Source organism: Urocitellus parryii, chromosome 9 (genome assembly GCF_045843805.1).
Source record: "Urocitellus parryii isolate mUroPar1 chromosome 9, mUroPar1.hap1, whole genome shotgun sequence".
NCBI classification, from domain to species: domain Eukaryota; kingdom Metazoa; phylum Chordata; class Mammalia; order Rodentia; family Sciuridae; genus Urocitellus; species Urocitellus parryii.
Window position 1 is genome coordinate 874,265 of NC_135539.1, and position 27,165 is coordinate 901,429.

The 27,165-nt window shown below is 55.9% G+C and overlaps 1 protein-coding gene across 1 annotated transcript in view; it reads left to right on the top strand.

The window, feature by feature from the left end:
• Clec16a (C-type lectin domain containing 16A) overlaps window positions 1–25,278 on the top strand; it is a 143,365-nt gene extending 118,087 nt beyond the window's left edge. Inside the window, exons 19-23 of the mRNA XM_077802656.1 lie at window positions 15,570–15,721; window positions 17,990–18,194; window positions 20,019–20,186; window positions 24,696–24,830; window positions 25,262–25,278. Of these exons, the coding sequence (XP_077658782.1) occupies window positions 15,570–15,721; window positions 17,990–18,194; window positions 20,019–20,186; window positions 24,696–24,830; window positions 25,262–25,278 (677 nt within the window). The remainder of the gene's footprint in view (window positions 1–15,569; window positions 15,722–17,989; window positions 18,195–20,018; window positions 20,187–24,695; window positions 24,831–25,261) is intronic.
• Window positions 25,279–27,165: the final 1,887 nt, after the last annotated feature.

Sequence of the window (27,165 nt, forward strand, 5' to 3'; positions counted from 1 at the left end):
TTATATCATCCCACCATGAGGTGGCTGAGCTTGGTTTAGCATCGCTTTATTTGTGAGTTTTTCCCTATTGAAACTCCCTTCCCCAAGTTTGCTCCTGTGAATCCCAGCACATGAGTTTGAGTGGACCTGGGCTGGAGGGGCAAGCTGTCTGGAAGGCTCTCCACGCCCAGAGCCGCCCTCCGGGAAGCTGTGCCGTGGCGGCTGGGTGAGAAACCAGGGCCTGTTTTCCTGACTTGAACTCACGACTCTGAGTCAGCGCCTCCCATCACTTACCAGTTCCCTTATCTGCAAGATTTAATCGGCTCCTCACCCTTGACAGATTTCTTCTCTCCCTGTGTTCTGGGGGCCTCTGTAAGTGCCTTTTAATATTTCTATGGTGTGTGTGAATCTTTCATTAGCATTTGATGAAATAGAAATATTTTTTAAAAGGCTTAGCTCAATTAATGTCTTTCCCGGCCCTGTTATTTACATCCTTCTTGACCTGAATCGTTCATGGCAGAGGGCGCTGACCTAGGCCTGGTTCAGGGCTCTTCTGATGGACTCTCAGGACGCTGTGAGCCATCCCTCCATCAGACCGGGATCGCCTGACACCTCGGGTTCACTGGGGTTCTGAATGAGCTCTCTGGGAAGCTGAGAACCTCCCAACCTTTTTGGACCCGTTGGCATCTGTCCCCTGAGTGCCATGGAGTGAATGGAGGGGGGACCTTGCGTTTGTTTTGAGTTGTCCGTGGGCTGCTGATTCTTTGCAGAAGCCCGAGCCTCCTGGTCACTCAGCTGCTTCAGTGCTGGCCCCGGGCAAGTCGGTCTTCTCCGAAGGCCCCTGTGGCGGGAGTTGTGTCCTCCCCAGGCAGTGCTGGCAGGTAGTGGTGTGCAGAGGTGACTGTGCAGGGAGTTACCCAGAGCTGATGGGACTCCCAGTGCCCGGGTCACAGTGACACCAAGACCACACGAGGCCACCTGAGGGTGACGGAGCCAGCGTCATCCTTTCTAAAGCCCCCTGGCTGGTTCCACTCACGACAAGTTGGGGAGCCACAGCTCTAGGGCTCCCTGAGGAGCCTAGACGTGGTCCCCTAAACGCGCTCTAGCACAGCGGCACACGAAGGGGTCTCCAGTGCCCACTCTCAACAAAAAGATGTGCTTTTGGGAGAAATTGGAGAGACAGAAGTCAGACGCTGCCCAGCCGTCTCTGTACTCGAGGCCCAGACCAGCGGGCAGGTGCGTGTACGCCTGCTGGGACACAGGAGGGAGAGGGGGGTCAAGTGGTGGTGCGCCTCCTACAAGTTGCTGTCAGGTGTCCCTGTGTCCTGGCCAGTTGGTGTTGCCAGGGTACCCCGCTCCTGGAAGGAATTTCAGGGCTCCTCCTCGGGGAGACCCAGCCTCCTTAAGGGTCCGAGCTGGGCTTCAGCTGGGCTTCTGCCTGTGATGGTGTTTGGGATCTCACAGGTCTCCAGGGCAGTGTCCGGGCTCTCGCAGACGTGGCCCCTAAACTCTGCACTTGACACCAGTGCTGCCCTGAGCCCCTCCCGAGCTGACAGTGGCTGGCTCGGCACCCCCCACAAGGCTGACCGGCCGGAGGCACGTTCCAACTCCTGGGTTCAGCCAGCTGTGGCAGCCCAGGCGGGGGCCTGCCCACCTAGGCCTGGACAGCGGGAGACGGGCGCCAAGGCTCATGGTGCAGCACACTTCCCCAGCTCCCTCCTCTTCCCGGGGCCCGTTTATTGTCCCTGCGCGCTCAGTGACACGGGAGAGAGCTGCGTGGGAGTGTGCCTCTGTGGGCTCTGGGGGCGGTGCTTGCTGACGGTGACACCCTCGCTGAGCGAGCCAAGACCGCGTGGGGCCGAGCCCCTGCCCTCCAGGTCTGGAAGCTCCCAGGTGTCCCGGGACAGGTTGTCCCCACCCAGAGGCCATCGCCAGTGGTGACAGCTCTAGTGGTTGGGGGTCTCTTGTTGGCCTCGGTCTCCTCTGTGTAGCGCCACTGCGGAGTCCTCCTTGAGTTGTCCGACCTGGTAGTGACGGGCCACCGTGGCCACCTAAATTTAAATTAATGAAAACGGATGAAATTTAAAATTCTTTTCTTGGTGGCATCAGCTCCATTCAGGAGCTCCATTAGGTGTGTCTGGTGTAGAGGTGGAAAAGAATGTCTGGATTTCATGTTAATTGAAGTTTCGATGCACACCTGAGTTGGTGCTCTGTGTGGCCCTGAGCTCGGCGGCACAGCTAGGGGACATTCCGTCAATACAGAAAGGCCTGTGGCCGCGCAGCTGGCAGTGGGATGCCGTCGGGAAAGGAGGACAGCCCAGGTTTCCCAGACTCCCCCTCACCGGTGCACCTCCTGCCTCGGGTGGTCTGAAGTGCGCCTCACGGGGCCGGGTGCTTGTGAAGCGCGTCTCTTGGAGTGTGCACAGGGGACCTGTGGGAACAGTCTGTGGGAAGGACTTGCAGGTGAACTCTCGCCGCGTCCCTGGGCAGGTTAGGCACTGCCTTCCTGTTGCTCTCGCGGTTTATACTAACGGACTTACTTCAGTTACCCGAGCGGGCGGTGCCTGTGTAAGAGTGAGACCTCATTCAGCCCTGCGTCCCTGCACCGGGTTCGTGCTTGGCCACAGGCCATACACAGTGTATCTTTGGCAAGTTAGTAAGTAAAGGAATGAGTGGGAAATGTCACTGATTTCTCATGTCCTCGGTGGGCCCTTTGCTCCTGTGTAAGTTCCGTCTGGTGGTAATCGTGAACTTGTAACTGAAGGCCTGAGTCGAACGTCAGTGAACAGCCGTAGGCACGCACCTTCAGTTGCCATGCCAACTCGCGGTCCCTGCGCGTCTGCTTCCTGCCCCACCGACAGCCCAGCCCCTCTGCCTGGCCTCCGCTGGCCCCTTACACCAGTCCAGTCCCATCGAAGGACAGCAGTGTTCCCGCCCGCGGGTTCCCAGAGCCTTCAGCCCCCGGGGTGGGGGGGGGAGGAGGGGGGCTATATCTCTTTTTTAGCTTTCGGTGGACACACATCTTTATTTTATGTTTATGTGGCGCTGTGATGGAACCCAGCGCCCCGCCCCGCGCGTGCCAGGCGAGCGCCTACCACCTGAGCCACCTCCCCGCCCGAGCCACCTCCCCGCCCGGGAGAGCCCTTTCTTATTTTCTTTTTCTTGAATTTAATAGAAGAGTTGAGTGCAAGATGTTGGTGGGTTGGTGCTGGGGCTGAGCCCAGGAGTCCAGTGCTTGCCACCACTGAGACAAGTTCACTTTTAAAAGAAGAAAGAACTCAGAGGGAGAAGTAATTGAGCTTTTCAGGATCTTCGTGTTGAAGCCGCCTAGTTGGGGGCGGTGTGTGCAGAGCTGGGTGATGAGGTTTAGTTCCATGTCAACCATAATCATATTGAATCACATGCTTTGAAAGTGTTGCTCAAGTGCCACCGATTATCGGTCATCAGTCTGAAAATGAGAAATTCAAAACGTAAAGCAGGAAACCTGGTTGGTGGCGTGTACAGCTTTTGTTGAAGTCCAGAGGTATGACATGTCTCCACCAGAGGTCTCCCATATTTTACTGTTACGATTGAAGTCCACTGGATTCCCACAAGCTAATTAAAAACCAGCCTGCTGTGCCGGTAAGCATTCGCTCTGTGAACTGATTTCTGCCAAGGGCCGTAAATGTGTCCCCTGGTGTGAAATCAAGATGTTCTTCTTTCCCATCAGAAAAGGAGCGTGTGGGTCAGTCCCCGCCTCTTAATGAGAGACCAGGAAGCCCAGGCCCACCCAGAAAGGTCCTTGTCCCCGCTGAGGCCACACAGCCTGCGAGTGGGCTTCAGCCCAGGCCCCTCTGGTGGTCTCACGGTGGTCCTCAGCCAGCCCTGCTCATCTCCGCTGAGTTGCATCGAGGGGGCACCTTGTTGCCAGCCGCTGTTTTAGCACTTGGCAAATATTGAGTTCCCATAGCAACCCTATAGAGAAGTGCTGATTGTCACCCCTTCCCTCAGGGACTTTTCTTATGAAGTCTTAGAAAGGAAACCCAAAGGAAAGAGAAGTGGTGGCCCTAACTCCAAGAACCTTCCATCCAGAGGAGGAAGGAGAGATGTACCCACACAGACACACTGAAAAAAAAACTCACAGGTCCTCTCTGCCCTTCAGCTCCTTCAAAGAGTGCACCCCTGATTGAGTGACATCTCCTTTCGTCACATTTCAGGACTGAGATCCAGAAATGTCACCTAGAGCAGGGATATATCTGCTTCCTTCACCCTGTGACCTGGGTCCTGGCACATGGTAGATGCCAGGCAGGTGCGGAGCGGAGGGACCCAAACCACGTCCCGCAGGGGGGCCCAGAGCCGAGGAATCCTGGGGGCGCCACAAAGCCAGGGTGTCCTTGTCCATTGGCGGCCAGGCTGCTGGGGACCAGGAGGGAAGGAGCTATCTGGGGTGACAGTGAAGAGTTGAGGTATTCAAATCTTTTCTTGGAAATCTCAAGTATTCCATTCACCACCTCACAGGGCTACAGGGCAAGGTAACTTTATTTACTCATGCTAAACAGGGCCATTTTCAAAGAGGAAATTATGCAATGCACTATGCAAATGTGGCCTTCCGAGAGCAGTGTGGAGATAAGTGTGGTCACCACTGCATTACGAGATGAGATGTGCCCCGGGTGGCAGGCTGCGAGTCACCTGATAAGGCAGATGCCATGCTCTACTTGGAATTGCTGCTCATTCGGATCTGTTCCTGGTAATTACGTTTTTCACTGAGTAGTCTATCTGTGAACTTTGTGCGGCAAAAATAAGGGGAACACGGAATGAAGCTTTTCTGAGTCTCCCGTCTCTGCAGAGACTTGAGCAGGGGAGCTGCCCCGTGCGTGCTCTGGATGTGTGGGGACAAGAAGGGTGTTCTCCCAAGAAGAGTCTCTCTGGGAACTTTTCCAGGTGTCATTTTGTGAAAACCAGTCACATATGTAACTAGACATGGCTCATGCATTTCAAACTAAAAGGAAAAATAGCCGTGGAAATCCCCTCATCCTGCTGCTCTGACAACGGCATTACCGCTCCTCCATCCACTGGCCATTGTCCCCAAGCTCTTCACAGCCACCCATCATGTAGTAGCTGCTGAGTGAACAAGTGACATGTGTACTACCCACAAAGTGGACATTGACAGGGCGACCTTGGTGGCCTTGGAATCCTGGGAAGCTAAGAAGTGCACCCCCTTGGGTCCAAGCTCCCAAGACAACTCAGTGGGAACGACTTGAACTTGGGAGCCAAATGGATTTTCACAGTGAGGGGTCCTGTGGCCATCGGTCAAAAGGGACGAGAAGTCAGAAAATTTATAATTGTTATGTGCAGGTACTACGACCAGCCACCTTGTTCATGTCAGGCGCGCTGCTGTGACTGTCTGAATTTCTCAATTCAACCCTAGAAGCCAGCTTTCCCCGCGAGGTGTTCATTTGAAATCCCTCAAGCTACTGCCAAGGTGTAAGAATTGGACAGTGAACATCTGTGCACCCCACCTGCCTCCTCCCACGAACCTTCTTCCATACTTGATTTCTCACCTCTTTCTCTACCTATCCATCAATCCAGTCCTATTTTTTTTTCATTTATTTTTTAGAAGTAGTTGGACACAATACCTTTATTTTATTTATTTTATGTGGTGCTGAGGCTCGAACCCAGGGCCTCGCGCGGGCTAGACGAGCGCTCTACCACTGAGCCACAGTCCCAGCCCCTCCGTCCTATTTTTTTTTCAAATATTTTTTTAGTTGTAGTTGGACACACAATATCATTGTTTATTGGTTTATTTTTTGGGTGGTGCTAAGGATCAGACCTGAACCTCGCACATGCTAGGGAAGCGCTCTGCCGTGAGCCACGGCCCGGCCCCCGGCCCCAGCCCCAGTCCCAGTCCTATTTTTAAAACATACTTCAGAGCACATTGCAGCCCTCAGTACCTCCTCCCTACACACTCCAGCTGTGTGTCTTGAATAGAGCTGTCAAGTCACTGTATTGCCCCTGGCCTGCAAAGAAGGCCCCAGGTCAGCAGGCCCAAGAGCTGCAAAGCCATGGAGCTGCAGAGCATCGGCCGCTTCTTCCCCTGCATGGCCTCCTGCGTCTTGTGCTGTGTTTATGGTAGGAAGTGGGGATGGGGTGTGTTGGGGGACACAGTGCTTTAGCCAGTTGCTCACGGCACTGGACAGCAGCAGGTGGAGAAGAGACCCAAAGCCAGGACACGAGGGAGGCAGCGGTGGTGTCACAGGAACCCCAGCAGTAGAGGTCATGGAGCCAAGCTGGAGGTCGCGGTCCTGGGGTCTCATCAGGTGACCTGCCGTCTGCATGCCTGGCTGCTGCTGCCCTTTGCAATTCGGAGGAGCAACGCCAGGAAGTTTCTTATTCTTTCCCCACGGAGTTCTTAGAGGGTCCCAGCAAAAGCCCGCCAGGCCCTCTGTATCAGGGAGGCGTCCTGTTGCACAGCCGCCCCTGGCCCTGCTGGGAAGGACTGCTTCAGGAGCTTCAGAGAAGACAAGTAATTGATTGCTGCTTGCTGTTGCGGGGTTGATGGAGAAATGGTGACTTAATTTTCTTCAAAGGATTGATCTGACTGTCAGGAGAAGCGGCCAGCCTAATTGAGCGTGCTGGTTCACACCCTCGGTGGGAACACGCAGAGGGTCAGGGGCCGTGATTGGAGTTCCCCCCGGAGTTCCCGGAGGCTCCCTGCAGCCCTGCTTTCTTGGAATCCACCCCCACTCACTCACACACACACACACACACACACACAGACTCACACACTCACACACACTCACACATACTCACACACACTCACACTCACAGACACACACACCCTCACTCACACACTCACAGACTCACTCACACACTCATACACTCACACACACTCACACCCTCACACACACTCACAGACTCACACACACCCTCACACACTCACACACACTCACAGACTCACACACTCACAGACTCACACACACCCTCACTCACACACACACACTCACAGACTCACACACACTCACACATTCACACAGACTCACACACACTCACAGACTCACACACACACACTCACACTCAGACTCACTCTCACACACACAGACTCACACAGACTCACTCTCACACACACAGACTCACACACACTCACACTCACAGACTCACACACACACCCTCACACACTCACACACACACAGACTCACAGACTCACACACACACCCTCACACAATCACACACTCACACACACACACACACTCACAGACTCACACACACTCACAGACACACACACACACTCACACACACAGACTCACACACACTCAGACTCACACACTCTCACAAACACACACACACACTCACACAGATTCACTCACACACACTCACAGATTCACTCACACTCACAGACTCACCACACTCATACTCACACACTCACACACTCACACTCACACACTCATAGACTCACACACTGTCTCACACACACACTACACACACACTCACACACACACACCCTCACAGACTCACACACTCACACAGACACACACACTCACACACACTCACACTTACAGATTCACTCACACTCAGACTCACCACACTCATACTCACACACTCACACTCACACACTCTCACACACAGACTCACACACTCACACACACCCTCACACACACACACACTCACAGACTCACACACACTCACACACACACTCACAGATTCACTCACACTCAGACTCACCACACTCATACTCACACACTTACACTCACAGACTCACACACTCACACACACCCTCACTCACACACTCACACACACTCAGACTCACTCACACACACTCACAGACTCACACACACACACAGACTCACACACACTCATAGACTCACACACTCTCACACACACACACACTCACACACACCCTCACTCTCACACTCATACTCACATACTCACAGACTCACACTCACACACTCACACTAACAGATTCACTCACACTCACAGATTCACTCACTCAGACTCACCACACTCATACTCACACACTCACACACTCTCACACACTCACACACTCACACACTCACACACACACAGACTCACTCACACACACTCATAGACTCACACACTCACTCACACACTCACACTCACAGACTCACACACACAGACACACACACACAGACTCACGCACACACACTCACACACTCACACACACAGACTCACCACACTCACACATACTCACACTCACACACTCACACACAGACTCACCACACTCACACATACTCACACTCACACACTCACACACACACACACACTCACAGACGTGAGGGATCTGGACCCTGTTCCTCAGCCCGCCCTGACCTCTGATCAACGACCCCTGCCTGAGGACCTAGGAGACTGAGTGCTGACTCGGGTGTGATCTGAACTCCAGCTCTGGCCCTAGAGGTCCCCATCAGGATGGAGACTCCTTGATTCTAAATGTAGCTGGAGCCGCCAACTCCAGGAGTCAATCATGGTGTTGGCATAGATCATTTGAACACAGCCAAGTCAGTCGGCCCCACTTACTGCTCAGTAATGAGCCACATCCTGCCCGAGGAGGGAGCTGGAGGGAGGCGTCAGTCCAGGTGCTGAATGGCCTCAAAATGGGGGCATCCCCTGCAGCCCAGATACTTCAGCACTGGCCAAAGACAGGTCAGGGCACGGCCTCCGTGGGGCGTACATGTGGGCAGGGAGACAGCCAGACAAGGAAGGAGTGATGGAGGGGTTCCAGGATGGCGGGCACTAGGAGAGAGCACCTGGGTGGGTAGGAGGCCACTGGAGATGACGGGCCATGGGGGATCTCGCAGGACAGGCCACGGGTCTGTGTACCCTGCCTACTCCATGATCCCCAGGAGTTCTGAGAAATGACCAAAATCTAGGATGCAGTGTCTGCGTCTGAAGAACCTGGTGTGGTCAAGAGCATGTGTTCAGGTGAGGGCTCCCACCTGAGCTCTGCCCCAGGGAGTCAGGCTCCTGCCAGGCATTTGACTTGGGCTGGACGTACAGTGACCACCTTTGACAAGACCACACAGCCTGCTTCGACAAGGTGTTCAGGACAAGGCCCAACCCCCTCTCAAGCCCCCTGGGCAGCCCTGAAGGGGATTAAGTCCTAGTTTTTCCAGTGAAGAACCTGAGACTCAGAGAGGGAGGTGACTTGCGGCAGAGCTGGAGTTTAAGCCCAGTCACCATGGCTGCAAAGCCCAAGCTGTTTGTGGCTGGCCCCGTTGCCCTGATTGTGTCCTGGAGGGGCAGGTGTCTCTTTCATGCTCTCTCCTTTTCTCCTCTCCTGACATCCTAAACCGCTGGGAAATGGCTGCACTGTACTCCCTTCATCCTGCCTAATCCTGCAGGACCTTCTGAGCATCCAAAGTGGCCAGCCCTGGTCCTGTGTTCCAAGATGTGCTGTGTCGCGCCTTGGTGGTGCTGGGAGAGTTTTAGAATTCTAACTGTAACTGTCTATAGCACTAAATTAAAATAAGTCACCCCTGCAGTTGCATGTTGCTGAGAAGTAAACCACCTTTAAACTTAGTGACTCAAAAACACGGACATTCATTTTGTTTGCAAAAGGTACAGTTTGCCCAGAGCTCAGTGGGGAAGCTCCTCCCTGCTCTAATGGCATCTGCTAAGAACGAGAGGACCAGCTCGGGGCTGGCCAGGGACCCAGAACCTTGGTTTCCCCTTCAGCGGTCTAAGTGGCTGCTTGGGCTTCCTCACAGCATGGCAGATGGGTTCTGAGAAGATTTTTATGATCTTGCCTCTGAAAACCAAAAGCAGCACTTCCTCTGATTTTCCCATGGCCTTGGCCACCCCAGAGGACTTCCAGGTTCTAGGAGAGAGGACTCACAGACAGGGCTCACCATGTGAGCAAGAAGAGCACCCGGGAAGGGAGGTTCTCCTGAGGCCACCTTGGGAAACTGTAGTCCACAAGAAGATTCATTTCTGAGCCCTTCTGGTCCATTCTGGTGCAGCAAGGAGAAAGTCTCAGACAGACACTAGTTTACCTTAGAACATCTGACTTGGTTTCCCTTTGGTCAAGAGAGCAGGCTTGCTGTGCTCCATGGTGCACACCTGTCATCCCAGCAGCTCAGGAGGCTGAAGCAGGAGGATCCCGAGTTCAAAGCCAGCCTCAGCAAAAGCAAGGCGCTAAGCAACTCAGTGAGACTGTGACTCTAAATAAAATACAAAATAGGGCTGGGAATGTGGCTCAGTGGTTGAGTGCCCCTGAGTTCAATCCCCAGTACTCAAAAAAGCAGGCATAATTTAATAAAATGCTTTCTTTCTCTTTCTCTTCATGATCATCTTATTGATTGTAAGACATTCTGGGTTTCTACTCATAGTATTGATAGGAGGCTTCCTTTTTAAATAAACTTGTTTTAGTAAAACGCAAATGCTTAAGGAGAGAATTAGCACAAGCTGTTGTGCTGCTGGGGATTTGTTCTCGTGTGCATGTTAATAAAACATTCCTTCCACTGAGAGAGCATCCTCAGTTAGGAGCTGTTACGTCATGGGAGTCACCCTCACTGTTAAGGTCTCTGTCCTTTGTCATCTGGACACATGGTTCAGTGACATAAGCTCAGTGTCGACGGGGCAGGACATGGCCACACGAGCCCTGGGAGTGCACAGTGGGTGGGTGACAGGGAATCTGCACATGGTTGTCTCTGGGGAGGGGGATGCACAAGATTTACCGCCCCTGCAAAAAAAAAAAAAAAAGTTTGACGCCTTTTAAATCGGGAATATACAATATGCTATGTAGTCATATTAGTAAGTTTACTGTTTTCTTTTTTATTGTTGGTTGTTCAAAACATGACATAGTTCTTGACATATCATATTTCACACTTTGATTCAAGTGGGTTATGAACTCCCATTTTTACCCCGTATACAGATGGCAGAATCACATCAGTTACACTTCCATTTACTATTTTCTAATGAAGTAAAATAGTGAATTTTCTCTGCCCTCAAATAAATAAAAGGCAGCACTTAGGAGTAGCGGCTACGGCCACCTTGCCTGGAGCAGAACTTTGCTGGGAGGTGCACCACGCGTCAGGGTCACATGGATACGTCTGCCCGGCCACCTGCTCTGCCTCCTCTCCAGAGCAGAGACTCGCTCTGTCGCCTTCTGGGCCCCAGAGCAGCCCTACCCATGGGAACCGGACACTCAGGGCCAGCCCTCACTCTCAGTGGGGAGCCCAGGGCAGCTTGACCCGCACACCTGTGGGCTGAACTGGACCCCACATCTCATCTCCCAGGACTGGCTGTTTGGGGGACACACGGCTGTGTACCAAGGGGGTCATGCGAGAGCCTCTTGCTATCACCTGGCTCTCCGTGACCAGCTGCTTCCTTGGGGATCAGCCTTGGGGGTCCTGCTCGCCCGCAGCTGGGCCCAGGGATACTCTCCTTCCCTGATTGGGCCCTAGAAGGACCACAAACCCTTTCTGTCAGGATGTAGAGAAATTTGCTTTTTTTCCTTTATTCAGTGTTAAGGATGCAGGTAACACGTCCATTTCCCCTCTGGAAACTCGGAACATTGCAGATAAACTAAAACCACCTTGCCACTTGCTGTTGCCACTCAGCACTGATTTTTGAGACTTGGTTGGCCTGTGCACATGTCTGGAGAACTAACCCGTTCCTTGATGTCGCCACGGCCTTGCATCCAATGACAGTCCGTTGTGTTCAGGCTGTCCCTTAGGGCTGAACACTTGGGTCTTTAGGACCCCAGCGCTGCTCTCAGCATCCCCGGGCACATCTCTTGCCCCACACCTTTGAGCACTTGGCAACATACCAACTGCCAGGTCATAGCATGTGAAACTTTCAGTTTTAATAAATAATGCTGATTTGCCCTTCAAAATGCCTGAGTTCATTTATTCTCCCACCAGCAGCCTTTGAGAATGCCAGTCTCTCTGTGTCCTCTGTAACACCTGACGTGATCAAGCCTTTTTACGCTGAGTGAGTAGAAGGTGGTTTCTTGATGTGGTGTGGTGTTGAGAGCCACAACCAAGTCAAGATGGCGCCTGGCATTTTACCAGAAGGAAGGAGTGGTTGAGAGGTAGCGCCAGCGAGCCATTAAGATGATGATAACTGAGTTAAACTGTGTATAACTATGAAGATAATGACTGATGGCTGTAACTGGATGATGCTAAATTGAAACAAGCTGTGTATTCAGTTGTGTATATAGACCTCTGCTGTCCGGCAATCAGGCGGCTCCTGCTACCTCCGGTGCCCGCTACTTTTGAGTTCTCGCAGAGTTCCCGTTGAGTTCCCCTTGGTTCTCGCAGAGTTTCCGTGGAGTTTCGGTTGAGTTCCCGTGGGGTTCGGGCAATAAAATAGTTCCTGTTTGAACCTACAAGTGGCTCGTGACCTCCCGGTTATTTGTGTCCAGCCAGACTGCGGCAGTGTGGTTCCTGACTTCTCCGAGGACAAGCACCTTGTGTGTGATGGCTACTCTGTCCCTGCTCTGGGAACCCTTTCCAATGGCTGCTTTATCATCTTCTGCTGTTTGTATCCTAGAATGTCTTCCAAAAACTTTGTGCAGTGACTTTATATGAAACTGGAGTGACGTTGTTGGGGGAGGGAGCCAGGAGGTTCAGATAAGCCCCAGATTCTGGAGTCCTCATGCCAGCTGCACCGGCCACTCCTGAATCAGGCAGGGAGGCCCCGGAAGCCACCGTTCACCATGACAGAAATACCTGTCACCTGGTCCCTCCCGCATGGCCACATCCCTTATGGGATCCTGCATGGTGCTGTCTGACTGCCCCAAATCCACACCGACATGCAGGAAGGCCTCGGCGACGGCTTAGCGTGTGGGCACAGTTGGCCTTCACTCCGCCACTCTCCCTGGGTTCCTCTGGCACCCGGCATCCAGCCGTCCAGACACCATTGCCTGTCCCCAGCACTGCAGCCAGGAATGCCCACACCCGCCCTGAAGGGGGCACGTGGGGTCCCTACTGTGACACCCCAGAGGCCCACAGATGAGTCCCCCAAAGCCAGCATGTCCTCCTGTCCCTGAAGGCGGCCCCTCACCACCCCCGGGGCCTTCCTGCCCGTGGGGACACTGTGTCTTCTAATGACGGCCCGTGGCATTCCTGAGAGCCCTCCGGCTCCGGGGGTTGGTTCTCCTTTTCTGTTCTGGGTGGGAGGTGGCCGGTCTTCTTTTCCCTGGAGCCCGAGGCAGCTCGGCTTTGTGACAAGCCCCAGGGTCACTGACCAGATGACTCTCCCTCGGTCCGTCGGCAGCTGAGAGCGCAGAGGAAAGCTGAGGTGTCCTGCTGGGAGCAGGGAGAGGAGAGGAGAAGTGGCAAGAAAAAGCTGCCGCTTTGTTCTGTTTTTAAAATGATTCTCATTGAGAAAATATCTTAAATCCTGAGTCCAGACCGTCCACCCTGCCTGCCCGGATCAAGAGGCTCCGTTTTCTAGAATCCAGAAGACACGGTGTCCAGAGAAGGCAATGATGGGATGAACGTTCAGGATGAAGTCTCTCTAGGTTTCTCCGGGCCTGTGGCTGGGATGGAGGGAAGGGGACGGGTCTCGCCATAGGTCACATGATGCACACGTCCCGGCAGTTAGCCGGCCGCCGCGGTGCCAGTGTGCACTGTGGGGACCTGGCTGTCCTGAAGCCAGGGAAAGACTCGGCCTGTAAAAGCTCGGAGGGTGGACTGCAAGCACCCAGGAGCCTGAACCCGGGCAGGGACACCCTCAGGACTGCGCTGCAGAGGGACTGCCCCTCGCGTTTCCTCACTCCTGAGACCAGATGGAAAGACCAGTGGCGGGGCGGGGCGGGGCAGGCGAGGATACCTGAGCCTACGTGTATTATGTGTTTGGGACTAGAACTTACACCACCTGCACTACCTTCCTCTTTTCCCAAGAAATTCAAGCCAAATATTGGGTCCAAGTATTCCCAAGAACTAACTGGGGTGGTGGTGTTCCAGCCCGAATGCCGTGCTGTGCCGTGTCTGTGGACCCCATTCACACCAGGCCCTTAAAAGGAGTAGATGTCGCCATCTGTAAATCATAAGAAGAATCAGACACACTGCCGTTTTTCGAACCAGACTTGCATCCGTAGGCTGGCCCTCGGCCCTGGCCCAGGTGGGTCTGTAGGGACGCCCGGGTGGCGGGTTTGTGGTCCTGTTTTAGAGCATCCTAGTCACACTTCGTATTCGGGTTCCTTCCGACAGAGTCGCTCCCCTTCTCTCCCTCTGTCCTCCTGATCGTCCTTTCTCTGCTTTTTGTCTATTTTTGGCTGGTAATCTCCACATATCCTTAAAGGAGGAATTCCCGTGGTACGTTACATATGGGGAGACCTTCTGAACATCAAATTTCTATCCTCTTTTTCATCTGGAATTGTGATTCTTTCCCTCGTCATTATACCTAGTGTGAATAAGTCTGGGGGCGGGGGTGTTTGGTTGGTGGGTCTGGTCATTTTGGCGATGCTGCGATGGGGCCAGGGCCAGACACCTGCTGAGCTACACCCGCAGCCCCACGTGTGTATGATTTTTAACTGGAGTTTTTAGTGTATTTCAGAAGAATATCTTGAATACTCTCATTTCGAAATAACTTCAAGTAAAAGAGGGGCACCTAGAGCAAAAGTGGAAACTCTCCTTTGATTCACCCCCCCACGTCTCCTCCCACCCCTAGTTCTCACTTCTGTCCCCACAGGTGACCACCACTCACAGTCTGGCTAGGCGTGGTTTTTACATGAGGATATAATTTTCCATCTGGGGAGGAAAAAAGTCACAAAAGTTGTTTCCCTGCCGGGGGACATTTTGAGTGTTTCCCGGTTTGACGATCTTTTTTTAGAACGTGTGGTACAGGATTTCCCTGAGAGAACTCAGCGTGGGTAGTCGGTGCGGCTGTCCTCGGTTCCTGAGGTGTCTTCAGCACCATCAAGGACAGAGCTAGGGTGTGGAATTTGGGGGTGACTCTCAAAGAGAAGAAGGCTGAGTGATCTTCCCATCTGTCCTCCTCGACTGCAGCCGACATCTCAGATCAGGACATTCTTCCGTGCCCGGGTCCTGCACCCTCCAGTGCAGAGCTTGGCCCTGAGTGGCCAGACACCAGGTTGTGGACTTCATGGTGCTATGATAGAGAGCAAGAGACTCTTCCTGTCTGATCTTGGTGACACCATCTCAGACTGCCATTCTCGGTCCATAGGAGGTGCTGCGGTGCCCTGGGATTCTCGGCTCTCGCCTTGGGACCTTGTCTTTGCCGTGCTGGGCATGGAACCCAGAGCCCGCACCTGCCAGGCAGCTCCTCTACCGCCAGCTGCATCCTCAGCCCCAGCTCTTGGTTATTTTAAGCTGCAGTTCGAGTACTGACGCGCAGTGAACTTTGGACTAAGGGTTGGTCGTACTTTGTATCAGTCCCAACAAATAGTGCTCTGAGGCATGTGGGTTGTGGCCGTTTTTTGAGAGGAGGAATCTGAGGCCCAGAGAGGTAAAGGAACTTGCACAGCGTGACTGGCTGAGGAGGGTCTGAGAACAGGCCGGAGGGGCCCGAGGCCTTCCAAGCTCTGCTTCCTGGCAGAACGACACACAGCGGGGGGGGGGGGGGGCAGGGGTCCTCCCAGGCCGGCAGCCAGACACGCACTCATTCTTCTCTCTGCTCGCTCTTCCCAGATAACAGTGACTTGATCGCGTGCACAGTGATCACCAAGGACGGAGGCATGGTCCAGCGATTCCTGGCTGTCGACATTTACCAGATGAGTTTGGTGGAGCCTGATGTGTCCCGGCTCGGCTGGGGAGTGGTCAAGTTCGCAGGCCTTCTGCAGGTAAGATGACCAAAAATTCTGGAATCGCTCCCAAGTTCCCTGCACAGACCCACATACCCAGTTTTCATCTTTGTAGACGGTTTCTAACCATGCAGGGAGGGTGTGAGCAAATTGTCCGTGGAGAAAGCTAAGACTTTGCACAGATCAGGGCCAAGTCCTCTTTGACCAAAACCCACACCCCTCTCCCCTGCAAGAGATAACCTCCATTATCAGACTGATGCTTGCAGATCTGTTTCTGTGCCAAATGTGCATAATGACACATACTAGTTTTTAAAATTGTGTCTAGTCAGCCCTCTGTATGTGCATCTGCTTCTTCAACCAACTGTAGATAAAAAAAGCCTTTGAAAAAGATGGCATCTGAACTGAATGTACATACTTTCTTCTTATCAGTCTTTTCTCAGCAGCATTTACATTGCATGAGGTGTTTTGAGTGATCTAGAGATGATTTAAAGTGTCGATGATATGCTCTCTGCTCCAGTCCTCTTTACATAAGGGACAGGGGCACCTGCAGATTCTGGTACCCTCAGGGTCCTGAAACAGTCCCTGTAGTGTGTGTTTTTTTGGTGTCACATGGAACATATTGCCAACTCTGCCTGCTTCACTCAGTGGTGTCCCTCAGCGAGCTCGCCATGTCAGAGCATGCGCACCTGCTGGTTTTCTCTAACTGCCTCGGGACTGGACCAGGCGTGCTGAGCCAGGGCTCTGTTTTACCTTTCCAGCAGTGCGCCTTGAGCGGAATTGGTCCACTTCCAGGTGCACTTGGTCAGGATCCCCCTAGGCACATAACTGAGACGTGGCATGTGCCTGTTTTAAGTGTTGAGAGACCCTGCCAACTTCCTCCCTGAGTGATCTTTGCCACCAGAACTCTGAGGACTCCCTTCCGCTCGCCCCGACTCCAGCGCAGAAAGGCTCTGAATTGCCTCGCACCAAGTGGGAGCTGTTTGTCGATAAGAGACGGCCAGTGCCATCTTCTTTGTTGAGTGAAACAAAGAACCGGAGGCTCAGGAGCAGCCTGGCCACTCACACCTGCCACCCCCCCCACCCCGGTCCCTGAGTTCCCAGCAAGCACGTCCTCGCCTGGGTCCGCCCTACTGTGAGGCAGCCCATTTCCGGGTTGTGCAGTTCTCATTCCTGGGAAGACCTTGCCAGCTGACCCACCTCCCTGTAGCACGACCTGCTGGCCCTGGCCACTGTGGGTCACGAGAGCCACCTTCATATTTGAAGATACGACTGCAGTCTACTATTGCTCACCCCTGCCTCCTCTCCTTCAGGATCTTTCTAGTTTAAACATGTCTCTTAGAGAGAATGATGAGAGCGACAACCATAGAACCCTTGGCTTTAAACAAGACTCGCATGTAAGACCTTGTCCACTGGGCGACTTGGGCTTTTTATATCTATCTTTAGAATTTATGTCGGGAGGCTGTTTCCTCCCTGAAGGACTCATACCTGTCCTCCCTCAGACGATGAGGCCACACAGCCTTTCCTTTGGGTCGCCGTCTGGGGCTGTCTTGGTCAGGTCGTGCCTCTGTGGAGGCCTGGCTCCCTGCTCCAGTCTGCAGGGCCCCAGGGAGGCCTCCCTGCACTGGACGCAGCCACTGTTCCCAGGGACCCGCACCAGGCGTGACCCCCCTCCTCCAGGAGCCTGTCCACGCCTCCCACCCGCTCTGGCATTGCTGGCCCTGGTGTCTGTCTGTCTGCCAGGTGACATCACCCCCGAGCCGCGGGCACCAGGCTCCCCGCGGGCACCGTTCTGGGGTTTGGGATTGGAGGAGCCTCCTCCCTCCCCCTGCTCCACGGCCGACTCTCTCCCTCCACGCACAGTGTCTTCAGGCCTCGCCGAGTGGCCTTCCCTGCCCCTTCCTTAGGAAACAGAAGGTCCTCAGAGACCTAAGAAGGACACACAGTCTCTGTTGTAAGAGAAGCTAGGGGACAGAGGAGCACACCTCAGGTCAAGCCCACAGAGGTGGGATCGCGTCGCCGTCTCTGGCTTCTCAGCAGGAGCCATGGTGGAAGTGGCCTTGACAGGTGGCCCTTGAAGAAGCGAGTGAGCCCTTTTATCTGCCAGGCCTCGAGGTCCTCGTGGAAATGGGTGCCAGCCACCACACCCAACACTGGCCACTGTGCGTCCCTCCCTGCCTTCTTCCCCCGGGCCTGGCTGGTCTGTGCCCACCCCCAACTTGGTCAGACTGGGGGGACCCTGGATCCCACAGGCCCGGCAGATGCCCCCACCTGAAGCCTGACGCGCACCTCTGCCTCCTGGCTCTGCAGGACATGCAGGTGACCGGCGAGTACGACGACAGCCGCGCCCTGAACATCACCATCCACAAGCCCACCTCCAGCCCCCACTCCAAGCCCTTCCCCATCCTCCAGGCCACCTTCGTCTTCTCGGACCACATCCGCTGCATCATCGCCAAGCAGCGCCTGGCCGTGGGGCGCATCCAGGCCAGGCGCATGAAGATGCAGAGGATAGCCGGTGAGTGCCGCGGCGGGCTACCCTCTGGGCCTGCCAGGGAGGAGCAGCCACCGGGCTGCCACGGTGCTTCTCACAGTGACCTGGAGAGGGGGACACGGGTGCTCCCTGGGGGATGGAGGCTTTGCACAGAGAGGCCCACTTGCACAGTGCTTGGTCACCTGGGAGTTTCTAGGGCCACGTGGGAGAGAAGGGGATCCCTCCCCGGCAGGCCAGAGGCTGGAGGAGGCAGGCCGTGTGTGACAGGTGCTCTCGCTCCTCCACTGACTGACACGGGATGCCTGGACCTTCGGTACCACCTTGAGCCTTAGAAAACCTCCCATTTATGGGGCTCGTTACCCGCTTTACAGAGGAGGAAACTGGGGCTCAGCCACTTGCCAGTCACCCAAAGAGCCAGTTGGCAGGACCCAAAGGCTGAACTCCCTCCTCTGCCTCCCCGCTTCCCGCGGAGCTCCCCTCCCGGGCCCCACCCAGCCCTGAATTCAGATGAGGCTTTGCGTGTCTCGGGTAAAGTGGGGAATCTGCTAGGAAACCAAACCCCATGGTGCCAGGGAGGCCCAGCTGTCTTGGGGAAGGCCGGGCCTGGGTGTCCTGTTGGGTCATGAGTGGAAGCCAGGCGGAGCCATCCTGGGTGAGCAGGAGAGGGTGGTGTCCTGTCAGCTCCCAAAACTAGGCACAGCCTCTCTCAAGGTACCGTACCTCTGGACAGCGCAGGCTGGGCCGTCCCTGGCGTGGCTGCTGGGGAATGTCCAGCCCGAGGTGGGGTGGGGCGCTTTCTCAAGGGCTCACCTAAAAATAAACCCGTGGAGAGTGGTTCTGGGCGTTGCTGGCTGGGGTATTTGCCAGGCGTGCCTCCTGGTTGGCACCGCCTGCCTCCCGGGGAGACCCCCATCTTGTTCTCACTTGGCTGAAACCTGGCCTGCAAATCATGACAGAAGCATTCTGTAGTGTGCAAAGTGACTCGGAGCATTCAGACTTTTCTTCTTTAAGGTTTATTTTCAGAGGGTTTTTTTTGTTGTTGTTGTTAATGTAAAGCAGTTTCTCGCAGCGGGCATGAAGGCCAAATATTTCATTTGAAAATCGAGAATTATGCTGCAAAGTGGCTGTTGGAACCAGCGCCTTGGGTGTTTCTAAAACTGGTTTTAAAACGCCCCTCTGAGGTGATATATCAGGTAGCTGTTTACGGGGAGGGGGGTGACAGCGCTGACACGCAGAGCCCCGTGACTGCTCTCCCTCACACACCGCCCAGGCACAGTCCGCCCTGCACAGCGGTGAATCCCACATCTGTGGCTTCGGCTAACCAGGGATTGAAATATTCAGGGAAAAAAAAAATGTGTTGAACGTGGGCACATTTTTTTCCCTGTCATTATTCCCTAAATGCAGCACGACCGCTCTATGCATCGGGTTTTGTGCAAACGCTAGGCCACTTTACATGAGGCCCCAGGCACCACAGAGCTGGGCCTTGGGGTCCCAGAGCCGATCCCTTCAGGCTCTGGAGTCTTTCCTTCATCTCTGCACATACATAGGAGCTTTCAGAGCAGGATCGGCCCTGTTTGCTTTAAGGTTGAAATGGCAGCAGACGCTAGCCACAGTAGAACTGGCTAGCGTCCTCTCCACCTGAAGATCAGGTGTAGAAGCCTCTCTTCTTGGTTCCAACCTTCGCCTGAAGCCCTCATCCGAGGCCCAGTTGGACTCTTCAGTGTAGCTGGTGGCAGCTCAAGGCTGCCTGCTTGGCCTCTCCACAGCTCCTGCAGCCCACCTCCGTCCAGTCTCGCCTGCCTTTCCGCCCTCCAAGGTAGGAATGAACTGTGTGCTGTTTGGTTACAGCCCTCCTGGACCTCCCGATCCAGCCAAGAACCGAAGTCCTGGGGTTTGGACTTGGCTCCTCCGCCTCCACCCAGCACCTGCCTTTCCGCTTCTATGACCAGTGTCGCAGGGGCAGCAGCGACCCCACCGTGCAGCGCTCTGTGTTTGCATCTGTGGACAAGGTGCCGGGTAAGACCCTCCCTGTGGGAGTCGGAGGGCCTTCTCCGCCCCTTTGTGAGCCCCGTCCCTCTCAGAGTCCAGGGTCTTGAGTGCCGGGTGACACAGCTTCCCAGGCTGCGTCAGAGCATGGCCCCTGAGCACAAGCCCCGGAGCCAGTCTTGGCCTCCCGTGGTGTTTGTGCCTTGGTTTGGTTTTCCAGAGATTTGTTGGGTGTGTGGAGAGACTTCTCAGAACTAAGACTAAGAAGTTTCTTGGAAATTTCTTGGAAATACTTGAGTCATTAGTAAGGAGGCTATGGGAGAGCTGAGGAGACGGCGTGTGCAGTCCCTAGCGTGCCCCGAGAGGCGAGCCCTGGGAAAGGGCCCTGCCGCCCACAGGCTGCGTCCCTGTCCAGCTCTTTCCACTTTCTCCAGAGCCGCCCTGGCCACCTCCTGCCTCCCGACAAAGGGAAGTGTGAGTGGAGAGTTCAGGGCCGCTTCGGCAGAGCAGAAAGGACCACTTCTCCCGCAGAGTGCGCTCCTTCCTGTCCCCGTGTGCGGGCTTTGAGTAACTCCGTGTGCGCCAGAGCCCTCTGTCCCTCCAAAGAGCCCTCGTCTCCGTGACAGAATTCAGAAAAGTGGCACGCTCCCTAGCCACCGAGCCCCGTCTGTGTTGGAGGTTTGAACTTGAATTGCATGGGTTACGAAATGTCCTCAAAGACAGATTTAAGAACAAAGTGCAACCACGAGAACCCACCCCAATCCAGGGGATTAGGCTCTATATTTGATTTTGTATGTTTCCTATGTATGTGTATGTGGCACAGAAATGATTGTTAAAAATCAGACCAAGACGTGATGAGATGAAAACTGAGTCATCTCTGCTCCCGAGTAACCGCTGTTGATTTCTCGCATATCCTTCTGGGGATCTTTACTTGTGTGTAATATGTATGCTTTTGTGAGTTGGTTTTCACACACGGGTTCCACCCTGCGTGTGATTGTGCACCTCGGCTCTTCACACTCAGTGCCAAGCCAGTGTCACACATGAGCCCACAGGCTCGAGTTCGTGGTCATTAACTGCCCGTGGTGTTCTGTTGAAGGGATGAACAGAACATCTCTTGTGACCATCTCACATTGATGGACATCTGGGTCATTTCCAGGGCTTTGCTCTCACAGTGTCACAGTGAACCTCCTGGAGACGTCTTTGTGTGACTGCACATCTCCCACGTCTGAGGATGAATTCCCAGCAGTAGGTCTGCCAAATCAGAAGGCCAGGCTTTTAATCTTGATAGATATAATCCCAACATGAACTCTAGGGAAAAAATGCCCCGTTCCCTGTGCCACCCACAGCCTGTGACTCTTGCACTCTGGAAAACCAGCCCGGCCTCGCAGTGGACGGCCGCCCTGCCGGTCCTCGGCTGGGAATGCGAAGCCATGCTGCCCCATCCAGGTGCCATCCAGGTGCCATCCAGGGTGCGGAGGGCCCCTTGTTCAGGGCTGTAGACAGTTGCTCCCTGGATGTGAACCGCACTGTGAGTCAGAGTTGACTAAACAGGTGGGTCCCCGGAGAACTTCGTTCTTGGAGTGATCCGGTTTCTTTCGGTACCAGAACTTAGTGGTGAAGGAGAAAAACTAGGACCCCACCGATCCCTTTTCAAATGAGGTAGAATGTGAAAAGGTAGGCGCAGGGGGTGTCCGTCAGCCTGCGGGATTGTTCCAGTTTGCAGAGTGCCTTAGGGTGACATCTGTGCACCTCTCATTCCCTGGGCTTGAGGGCAGGTGGGAGATCAGGGTGCTGGGAGCCTGGCCGCCTCCAGGGGCCTGGCCTCCAGGCAGGGGTGGGTGGGACGTCCTGGATGCTAAGTGCTGTGTTGCTCGCCCCCAGGCTGTGAGACTGCAGGCTGTGGCTGGTAGCTAAGGAAGGTGACCGTCCACCCTCGCCTGGGTCTCTTTCCTGACCCCCTGATGTGCCACTGAGGAGGGGGAGGGGCGTTATTTTCTGTCTCCCTCTGAGAGAGGCCTCGCTGCCCTCCTCCCGTGCCGTAGCATGGCCCCCGAGTGCAGTTCAGAGAGCACACAGGGGTCCCCCATCACCCCCACTTGTAGTCTCCCGCCCTCTGCATTCAGCCAGCTGGGTCTTTCCGGAATGGAGCTCAGGCCACGCCCTCCCCAGCCTCCCAGGGCTTGGCACTGCACCAGGACGAACCTCACCTCTCCCTCGGGTCCGGTGTGGTCACCCGAGGTGCAGCCCCAGCCGGCTCCTGCCACGAGCTGCCCCCACTCGGCCCACACCTTGAGTCCCCCCTCTGCTGGCCGCAGCCGCCTCCACTGGTGCTCAGGTCGGCCTTCCGCACCACTTGGCCCTGGAGCCCCTCGGGCTCTTCAGGAGGGCGTAGCTCCAGTTCCCACGAAATCAAGGCTGAGAAGTGCGTTCAGTGATCACCTAACAAATCCCTGGGATGCAAACAGAAATCAGTCTAGTGTCGATAGACATTCCATGAACAATGTCTGTTTCCAAAACAGATTGTTTGGCATTTGGGGTCCCTTTGTCCGACCTAACAGCTCACCTCTGGATTCTCCCATCTGCCTCTGCTCCTGGGGTGGCACACATTGTGTGGCCTCTGGAACAGCCCTCAGTGCCCCTGGGAACACGACTCTGAGGGGCAGATGATGTCCTGCTGTTTCTAGGACAACCAGGATCCCAGGCACATGCTGAGAAGCCCTGTCACCCCCTGGGCCGGGTCCTGCCCCAGGACCTTCCACTGGATACTCTGGCCTAGGTCTTGGGTGCTGCAGCCGCCTCCGCAGCCAGAGGCCTTTTTGACCCCCTTCCTAGGGTTTCGCCCTCTCCTCCATCACAGAGCCTGGCCGTTTCCATTCCCGTGGTGCGTGGTGCTGCGACCTTCCCCCCCCCCCCATGGAGACAGCCGTTGCCTGGGGCCACAGCCTGCACTTCTCTGCGGCTCCCTGTAGAGTTCTTCTTCTCTGCACCACCTTGGGGCAGTCCCCTCCTTCCTCAGCTCTGCCTTGTCTTTCTGGTGTTCATCTGGGACCCTAGACACGGGATGGCTTTGTCTGTGACACTGTGACAGGGGAACGTGAGACACTGAGACCCAGAAGATCTGAGTAGCATTCTTTGGTATAATTTCTCTCTCGAGGGAGCGAGACGTGTCGGGGCAGGTGCGGCCCGACACAGGGGGCAGGGAGGCAGGCTGCTTGCTGCTGGATTTTGCTGTCCTGCCCGTAAGCAAGAGGGGGAGCAGGGGAGGCTGGGAGGGCTGGTCCTCAGAGCCTGGCCTGGTGAGCCCCCAGTGGGCAGCTTCCGCGACCGCCACGGGGACTGAGGGTCTCGAGTGACCCCTTCACCTTCTGGAGCGGTGTCCTGGCCGTAGACTGCAACCCCTGGCCGTGTGGGGCCATTGCTTCTGCCTGGGCGATAAGTAGCAAGAGAACACAGCTCTGGCCGCAGCGCAGGTGACTTGTAGCAGGGCTTGCTTTAGGACGCGTCTTCTGGTGGTTGTCCCAGAGCAGGCTGTGAAGGACGTGTCTGATGAAAACAGACCTTTCGCTTCCTTGGAGAGAACTCACGGGTGACTGGTGGCCACTTGGTGCCTCTCTGCTTCCGTTTGGCTCCACCCTCTGGCTGTGTGTGCTCTGGTTCCTGCCCCCGGACTGTGGGGCCCTGGGGAGGGAGAGGCTTGTGCGTGCACCTGCCCAGGATGGTGAGGACCCGTGGCAGCAGTGAGGGGACAGACGGGGGCTTCCAGGTCTCGACCCTGGCATGAGCTGTGGGCATCTCGGAGGTGCTCCTCCTGGTCTGTCCCCTCATGGATGCACCGCGGTGCCAGCTGCTTTCCAGAGCCTGCTTGGTCGGGAGGGCACGCGGGCCAGCCCACTGCTGCTCTCGCCATGCACACCAGGGGCGCCCCCCGCCAGGGAGACCCCAGAGCAGAGGCTGTTCCCCAGAAGTGACCCTGGCTCTCCCAGGAAGAGGGGACAAAGGCCCTTGAAGGCCAGGCTCTGGCCTCCAGAGCAGTGCATCCCTTCCTCCTGGCCCCTCTGCTTACAGATGAGTGGGTGGGAGTGGGACAGAGTGACCCCCGGAGCTCAGAGCAGAGCCACAGGTGAGCGACCTCCATCGGCCCTCGCTGACGGGCTCAGTGAGCCCCCACTGCAGCTCAGGGGTCGAGCACTTGCCTAGCCTCCATGACAAGCAAGAACCAAGGGCCTCCAGTGCTTCCGCCCCCAGCCCTCCCAGTGCCCACAGCGGGGCCACCTGCCCCTCCCTGCCTCCCCTGCCCCCCCCCCCCCCCCCCCCCCCGCCCCCGGGATGGGCCCGGAGCTCCCTCCCTGCCTCCCTGAGCTCTGCAGGCAGCACCGCCCGTCAGCCACGGAGGCTCTCTCTCTGGGCCTCCCGGGCCCAGCACATCCCATCTCAGGGCCTCTGTCCTCAGCCCCCCTGTGCCCAGAGCCCTCCTCGTTCAGGGCTCACTCCGATGCCTCTGCCTTCCCAAGCCCCGGCCTAGCTGGTCCCTCTCTGCAGGGCAGCTAGTGTCCATTTCTGAAGCCAAGACAATGTTCACATTGCATAAGGAGCCACTCGAAGGTGGGCAGCTCCAGCACTTCACGGCCATGAGCACCCTGCTGGTTCCAAAGCCCCCGACATTAGATGCCACAGGTGCGCAGCAGTCCCTCCCGTCCCCTCCTCTCGCAGCCCCTGCAGCACGGGCTCTTTCCGTCTCTGTCACTGTTACCTGTCCTGGACATTTCCACGCATCAGACAACATGCCGCCCTCTGTGGCCTGCTTCTCCCAGTCCACACCATGTCCCCGGGCTTGTCCGAGCCGTCGCCTGTGTCAAACCTGCGTCCCTGTCTGAGCTGAACGAGCTGCGTTGGATGGTAGGCCACGCCGTGTTCATTTGCTCCCCGTCTTTGGACACCTGGGTCCCTTCCACCATCTGGCTGCATGAAGGGTACCAGGGAACACCCCGTCCAGTTTCGTTGGAACACCTGTCTGCAGTTCCCGGGGCGTGACCTCGGGAGGAAGCCAAGCCGGTGCCCGTTTAAGGTTCTGAGGACTGCCACACTGACCTCCACGATCTTTGCAGCCCGTACCTTTAGCTGAGACTGTCTGACTTACTCTCCTCTTGGCTGCCACTGTCCTGTGCTAGAATAGAAGCCACCCGGGAGAGGGGCCACCCTGCCTCGTCCCCAGCAGTACTGACACTTGGGAAGTCGTGCTCGGGTGGGTGGGAGGCTGGGGCGGAGGCGGATGAGCGCAGGAGCCCAGCAGACTGCCCCTCCCCCGCCCCGTGGCACAGGTGTTTCTGTCTCGCTCAGGCCGGTCCCTGGCACCAGCTGGCAGCGGTTGAGGGTGCCGGCAGGAGAGCTGGCCTTGGTGCCGTCAGGGCCAAGCTCTGCTTTCCCTGGCTTCCTGTCCCGGCTTCCTGCTGGTTGGGGAGCTGCCTGTCGGTGGCAGCATTTAAAGCCCCTGACTATCCGGGGAGCGCGTGCTTCTCAGAGGCGTTGTCTTCATCAGAGGTGGACAGACCTGCTCTGTCAGTGCCTGCCCAGAGCACTCAGAGTTCTGTGGAAGAGCCTGGTGCAGTCCCAGGGCCGCCTCGGGCCGCTGCCGGGCTGGGCAGGAACACCCAGATGGCAGCCGGTGCTGCCAGGAGCCGGCCGAGCTGACCGCGGACGGGAGGAAGGGAAATGGATGTTTAATTCACAGACACCAGCCTGCCCCGCCCCCGGGCCCTGACTGGGTGCTGGTGTCATCTTGTGGTGCTGCTTCCCAGAAACAGATTTTTTAGGCCTGATATTTTTCTTCTTTCCGATTATAAAACTTGAACCAATTCTCCTTCCAGCTCCCCAAGGCAGAAATACCCTTTCTGAAGTCACACAGGAAGGAGGCCTGCTCCCGCAGCTTCTGATCCCCCACTACCCTTGCTGGCCTTCACTCCCTGCTCAGGGCTCTGGACCTGGGTCAGTGAGTTACAGAAATTGGACTCCCACCCGGGGCCTTATTTCTTTTTTAAGTGTATCTAGCTGCTGAACACTTTCTGCGTTATTCTCATCTGATCAGCCTTTTCTGTGTGAGGAAGCGACCTTCCCAAGGTCACACCAAATGTCCCCCCTCCGCCCACTGAGGCTGGCGCTCAGGTGTGCCCAGGTCAGACCCCAGGCCCCACCCCACGAGCCAGCCGGCTCCAGTTGGAGGCCTGTTCCTAGAGTCTGGGGCTGTGATCAGCAGGACTGACTGCACACTCCACCCGCTCGACAGCTCCCGGACCTGACATCCCTTGCGCTGCTCTTCAGATAGGAAACTGGGGCTCAGACCCCGGCCCCCAAGCTCACCCAGGGCAGGGTGAAGTCGGCAGCTTCAGTTCTTGCTTCCACCCCACTTCCTGCAAAGCTGCCATTGGAATTGACTGAGCTCCTTCCCATGGGGCTCTGACCGGAGGCCAGTGTGACAGACCCTTTTTAGAGAAGGCCTCAGGGTGACCCTGCCCCAGACCAGAGTGTTCCCCTATCTTCTGTGCCCTACCCGAGTCCTTCGAGACCTGCCTCTGAAGGGTCAGGGACAGACCTGCAAAGTGCTGGTTCAAGGGTCTTCTCCCCTGAGACCACCACTTGCAAACCAGGCTGGCGGCTGGGGCAGCAGAGGCCCGCCCTGTCCTAACCTGACGGGGACAAGAAGCAGAGGTGGGGCTTCAGACTCCCACCTGGGCAGCTCCTAGATTTCTGGCCAGATTTCTGGCCCTCAGACCTAAGAGATCAGCTTCAGGGGGTCAGGTTGGGTTTTGGGGACCAGACTCCACTCGAAAGTGAGCCTGAGGGCTGGAGCCGTGGCTCAGCGGTAGAGCGCTCGCCTGGCCTGTGCGGGCGCTGGGTCCGGCCCTCAGCACCACGTAAATATAAATAAAGGGGTTCCTTATGCGGTTCCCAAGGCAGTCATGGAGAGAAAGCCTGGGGAGGCCCAGAGCAGGGCACACGGCCGGCAAGGACATGG